Source organism: Echiichthys vipera (assembly GCF_963691815.1).
Source record: "Echiichthys vipera genome assembly, chromosome: 23".
Taxonomy (NCBI): Eukaryota; Metazoa; Chordata; class Actinopteri; order Perciformes; family Trachinidae; genus Echiichthys; species Echiichthys vipera.
Window position 1 is genome coordinate 3,563,804 of NC_139848.1, and position 6,000 is coordinate 3,569,803.

General features: G+C 49.9%; 1 protein-coding gene across 1 annotated transcript in view; it reads left to right on the forward strand.

Moving 5' to 3' along the window:
• The window catches only part of unc80 (unc-80 homolog (C. elegans)), a gene marked incomplete at its 5' end in the record, with an annotated part of 40,521 nt that extends 34,521 nt beyond the window's left edge, over nt 1–6,000 (forward strand). Inside the window, 14 exons of the mRNA XM_083937735.1 lie at nt 259–382; nt 475–600; nt 688–811; nt 1,152–1,358; nt 1,432–1,616; nt 1,723–1,888; nt 1,985–2,164; nt 2,252–2,399; nt 2,873–2,929; nt 3,854–3,935; nt 4,372–4,477; nt 4,818–4,838; nt 5,082–5,263; nt 5,368–6,000. Of these exons, the coding sequence (XP_083793861.1) occupies nt 259–382; nt 475–600; nt 688–811; nt 1,152–1,358; nt 1,432–1,616; nt 1,723–1,888; nt 1,985–2,164; nt 2,252–2,399; nt 2,873–2,929; nt 3,854–3,935; nt 4,372–4,477; nt 4,818–4,838; nt 5,082–5,263; nt 5,368–5,841 (2,182 nt within the window). The 3' untranslated portion in view covers nt 5,842–6,000. The remainder of the gene's footprint in view (nt 1–258; nt 383–474; nt 601–687; nt 812–1,151; nt 1,359–1,431; nt 1,617–1,722; nt 1,889–1,984; nt 2,165–2,251; nt 2,400–2,872; nt 2,930–3,853; nt 3,936–4,371; nt 4,478–4,817; nt 4,839–5,081; nt 5,264–5,367) is intronic.

Sequence of the window (6,000 nt, forward strand, 5' to 3'; positions counted from 1 at the left end):
GAAGGTGATAATGTTAAAAGTCTTTTATCCAGTGTTGCTCTGATGGTTTTCTCCTCTGATTTAAAGATTTGTACATTGAATACTGATCTTACGCCACATTCAATTCATTTTATAAGAAGCCTATGAGAAAGAAATAAGATGATTGGCTTCGTTAACATAACATGGATTTGGCATTTGTGTTTAAGTCTATTTTTAAATTCATAGAAATGTGCTTTTATCTGGGTGCGGGGTGGTGTTGTATGGGTGGGTGTTCTCCAGGAGACAGGTGGAGTGGGAGGCGGCCAGCAGCCTGATTGAGGGGATCTGCCTGACCCTGCAGCGACAGCCAATCATCTCCTTCCTCCCACACCTTCGCTCGCTGATCAACGTGTGTGTCAACCTGGTATGGAAACACAGACGCACACAGAAGACTGCACAAATCCCTCTGTATCGTGTTTTGAGTGATGCCGTTTATTTCTCCCTGTGTGTTGCCAGGTGATGGGCGTGGTTGGTCCCTCCAGTGTTGCTGACGGCCTTCCTCTTCTCCACCTCAGCCCCTACTTGTCCCCTCCGCTGCCCTTCAGCACAGCAGTGGTCCGACTGGTTGCCCTGCAGATCCAAGTAGGCGTCACTTAAACTTCCACTGGACTTCCGTTCATCATCCATTGTCTAATTTCTTTATACTTTATGTTTCCCCCCCCGCCCTAGGCCTTGAAGGAGGACTTTCCTCTCAGCCATGTGATCTCACCGTTCACCAATCAGGAGAGGCGAGAGGGGATGCTGCTGAACCTGCTCATTCCCTTTGTGCTCACTGTGGGCTCCGGAAGTAAAGGTAAGAGCTTATCGACTCTTTTATTTTGTTGTTTGAGCACTAAAATCTTTCGTCCTGTTCCCTAGTCATTCATGGATAGATTAGTCCTCTGTTGAACCCTTACTTTGGAAATTAGCAAGCATTTAATAATTATGATCAATCAAACTTAATATGAACAGCTGGTAACAACAACAAAGTGTCTATAAACTTTATTTCCTTTGCTGTTGCATTAATAGTAACAATTTAGTTGTGATGAGATTTGGGGAGTCTGGAAATTTCAGGTTTGAAAGTGTTTGAATTTTTCCCCTTAAAAATCTGTATGAACCATATTTGTCTCTCATGTTTGTTTCTCCCCTTGCAGACAGCCCCCACCTGGAGCCGCCTGAGATCTTCCTGCTCCTCCAGACGGTCATCAACATCCTCCTTCCCCCCCGGATCATCTCCACCTCCCGCACAAAGAACTTCATGCTGGACGCTTCCCCGGCTCACTGCTCCACCCCGGGAGACACAGGGAAGGATCTGCGCAGAGAGGGATTAGCAGAGTCCACCAGCCAGGCTGCGTATCTGGGTATGAATGACAACATTCAATAGCTTCTCTTGTTCCGACCACATCTCATCCTCCTCTCTCTTTCCCTCTTCAGCTCTGAAGGTGGTGTTGGTTTGCTTCGAGCGCTCGTTGGGAAACCAGTGGTACCGTCTCAGCCTGCAGGTGAAGGAGATGGCTCTGAGAAAGGTGGGCGGCTTGGCCTTCTGGGACTTCATCGACTTCATTGTCCGAACCCGCATCCCTATCTTTGTCCTGCTGAGACCCTTCATACAGTGCAAGGTAAAGAACCAGTGAAATGATTTCTGCTCATTTGTTCATTCACGTTAATGGTGCCTGCACATGTGTACTGTTTGTCTTCCTCACTGGTCCATGTATGTTTGTCCAGCTGTTGACGCAGCCTGCCGACTCCCAGGAGGAGATCACAGCCCGTCACCACATCGCCGACCAGCTGGAGCGACGATTCATCCCTCGACCTCTCTGCAAGAGCTCCCTGTTTGCAGAGTTCAATAATGAGCTGAAGATCCTCAAGGAGGCTGTGCACAGCGGCTCCGGTCAGACACCGAAACATGTCTTCATTTATCAGATGATTCCTCGTTTTGTGAACTTACATTTAAGCCTGTGTGTTTCTGTTTGGCCTCACCCAACAGCCTACCAGGGCAAGACTTCCATCAGCACAGTGGGCACCTCTACGTCAGCATATCGCCTCAGTTTGGCCACAATGTCGCGCTCCAACACGGGCACGGGCACAGTTTGGGAGCAGGACAGCCAACCGTCACGCCAGCCCTCCCAAGACACACTCAGCCGCACTGACGAGGATGACGAAGAGAGTCAGAAACCGTTCCTGTGTTTCCTTCACATTTCACATTTGTAGAAATTCCAGCTGAACTCACCGTCCCATGTCCTCCTCCCTGCAGTTGACTCCATGAGTATTCCCAGTGTGGTGAGCGAGCACGAAGCCTTTTTGCCCAGGATAATAACGCAGCGCCGTTTCTCCAGCCACGCCACCGGCTCAGCGCCCTCGCAGCCAGAGGCCCCCCGCGCCACCATGCTGCCCAGCCACAGGTAGCCTTCCCGACACACGTGCATGCACGCAAATACACACTGAAACACTGGCGAGACAAGCGAGAAGAATCGGTAGTTTCTTTTATAGATGGGACGTTTTGGTTATGTCCACACCTGGATGCACAGAAAAACACATTATTCACACAAAGTATTCCTGCATTTACGAACTCAGCCACTGAGATTATTTCTGTTTTCAGATCAGCCTTAAAAAAATGTGTGAAAATATGTTGAATCACCCACAACCACAGCCATTTTTTTTCTGTGTATATCTCTGTTGATCTACTATGATGTTTTTTGTTCAACAGTCTCAGATCAGCATATTGAAGTATCTAAGACTGTATCTTGGTAAGAACGTTTGTTGTGGTCAGAACCCCGGCTTCCCACCCGGCTGTGTGCGCACAGGGACTTGGCTGGTGGCGGATCTCGACTACACTCCCTAAACTCCCGTTCTCCCCCTCCGCCCCTTTTTACAGTGAACCCAATGTGCTAGATGAGTCCCAGGGCCTTCTGCAGGAGGGTAACCTCTCTAGGTACAGTGGCCCTCTCTGTCTCTGTGTCCCGTTGGTGCGTTCTTGCGTCTGTCTGCCAGTGGGAGGGGCATTGCCTCGGGACGGCCTCCTCTATTGGCCGTTGATCACTCATCCGCATCCAATCAAATCGTCTTGGCCCACCACGCCGCACCTCCTCCCCGCTTACCTGTCTCTATCTCTCTCTGTGTGGGTCCAGTGTGCCTTGTCTCTGTCCCCTACCTCCCCCACTTCCTTTTGAGCTCCACACTGACCCTCATCTTTTCAGCTCATCTGCTCTCCTAACCGGGCCCCTATACCCTAAAAAAACCCACTAAGGAGGGCCCCCGGGGCCAGGGAGCTCTGCCTCTGTTTCTTCTGTGTTAGCTGTGGGTCTTTACAGTTGATGTGCCATCACTATCGTCAGCCTCTCTCCATTGGTGCCATGGTGTTTCATACCGTTTACGTGTGTATCAGGCTTCTCGCTGATCAAATTGGGCGTCCTTCTCTGGATGATACCAATCTGTAGGGGCAAGGGGGAACTGGCGTGGCAACCATAATGCGTAATTGTTTTTTTCTGTCCAGTTTTGTCCAATTTTGCTTTTGAGAACTTCAAATCTGTTTGGATGCCATAATAATTGAATGATGTCAAAAACAGGTGGGGTGGGTTTAAAGTATGAAGGGGAAGAATCCTAACTTTCTTCCGTCAGCGTTGCTACTCCAGCCCCTACTATCCCTTGTTGTGTTTTCAGTGTATGGGTCGTGGCAGCACTGTTGCTGGGTGTCTTTTATCATGCTGTTTGTGAATGAATGGGTAGAATAGCAGCACTATCTTCTTGTGGTTTAAGGTCAGCGAGCGCAGCTGGGGGTGCTGTGGCGTTTTGGTCTTCTCATGGGGATGTAGTTCCGTGTTTTTTGTCTGCATGTGTGTCTGATTGATTGTACCAGGGTCGCCAGTGTGCAGAGTGAACCGGGCCAGCAGAACCTCCTGATCCAGCCTCCGTTAGGAAGGAAGAGAGGCCTCAGACAGGTGTCAACTGTGTCTTTCATTTGTTATGAAATTATGAATACGACATGGGAAATACAAAATAAGTGATTTTTATCTGAGAGGAGTTTTCAAAAATGGGAAGAAGAAACTCAAAGTATTATTAAAAACATGTTTTTGATGATTTTAGCACTTTATAGGAAACACTATTCCTCCAACTGTAACAGCTACAAATGTTGAATCATGAAAATGTATGCACAGGACATTAGAAGGCTTTCTAAAAGCTTTTAATGTATTTGTCCTTTCTTTATCCCCTAATGTATAGACAAGTGCATGTATGTAATATTTTTGACATATGCACTGTTCATCATACTGTGTGTTCAATCTTTATGAGGTTTTGTATCAAAAATATTCTAAAAGTTTGCATAAAAATGCACAAATAGAAAGTCAGCTAATACTCCATAATGTGACTTCCCTGCAGCTGCGCCGCCCGCTGCTCTCAATTCCAAAGAATGAACCACGCAGTCGATCGGGAGCAAGGCTTTCTACGACCCGCAGGAGCATCCAGCCCAAGAACAAGCCTCTGGGTAACGGCTGCGCGCTTTATTCTGCGTGGGTGTGGGTGACTGAATGTGGATGTGGATGTGTCTGAGGCTAAGTGATGATGAACGCATGTTTCTGTTTGTCTGGGGAATAAAATCCCACTGAAAAATGAACAACCAGTCCCACCCTGCACTTCAGATCAACACACGACCAAACGGTTAAACTGAAGTAATTCAAATAGTGTATCTGTGTGTTGACTTGAACTGAGCCATCCTCCTCATTCAGACCCTCCGTCTTTGTTCCAATGCTGTTTGTTGTTCCACTTGTCACCAAACTGACTCTTCTCACTCTGTTCTGTCTCATGCCTTATGTTTCGAAATAAAGAAACTTTATTGGACTGTGAAGGTGAGACACAACCCTTAACCCTTCCTCTCCACCCTGCAACGGCTCGCCCCTCTTATCTGCAACCTCACCCAATAGGGCGCTCTGCATGTCTGTCTTGCATCCCCCTCCCAGTCCCCTGCCTCCCCCCCCCCTGTCCCATCCCTGCCTCCACTCTTTTTGGCGCTGCTAATGTGTTAAGAGAGAGTCGCTAGCTGGCGCTGTTGTCCCTGTTTTGACCACGTGCGCATGCGTGTGTGCCCACAGCACATGGAGACCAAAAGAGGTCAGTCACCTTTACAGAGAATCAAAGCCAGCAGGGGGCCAGCGTGCCCCAGACTCCCAGCACTACGGACAGTCCTTCCCTCTCCAAGTCCCCGACTCTGGAAGTGCCCTCTGTCTCCTCAGCCACAGTCACTGCTGACCTGCACAGCCCTGCTAAAACACAGGTGGGGTGGGTTGAAGGACCCAGGTCTCAATAAAAAAGATATAATGAATTAATGTATAAACTTAATACAGAAATAACGTTATGAACTACTTGGATTCTCGGCAGGTGCCTCCAGTCGTAAGCAGCAAGGAAAAGAGAGAGCAGTGGGGCCTCCGCAGCAGCCTCTCCCCTCCCCCCTCCATCTCCCGCCCCTCCACCCCAACACCCCCATCCCGAACCCGCTCCCCGCTGCCCCTCTCCCGGACCTGCTCCCCTCTCCCCTTGTCTCGCACCTCCTCTCCTCTCCCTCCACCGCTCCCAGTGCTGGGCTCCACGCCGGCGCCGGGCCCCCCGCCGCCTCCACCTCTGCCACCAGCCGCTCTCCTGCATCCGCCCAGAATGAGAGAGAGCCCCGGGGACGAGGACACAACGGCGCTCCTGCCGCGCAGCGATACCCTACTGCAGCTCAGTGAGGACGACGGCACGGTGAACCCCCTCCTCACCCCGCTGCTGTCCCCTCCCTCACCCCACCGGTCACCCCGCCGGTTGCCCCTTCCCCTCTCCCCTGTCGACCTGGACCTGGATGAGTCCCACGTTTAAGAGGGGTGACTGTATTTTTCTATCTGTAGCCCAAGCCAAATGCCATACAAATACCTGCAGGGTACGGATAACAGGGAGGCTGTGCCTCATACTTTAAAAAAACAGAACGGGTAAGTTTGGATTTTACTGACTGACGATCTCAAAGTACACTGTTTTAAA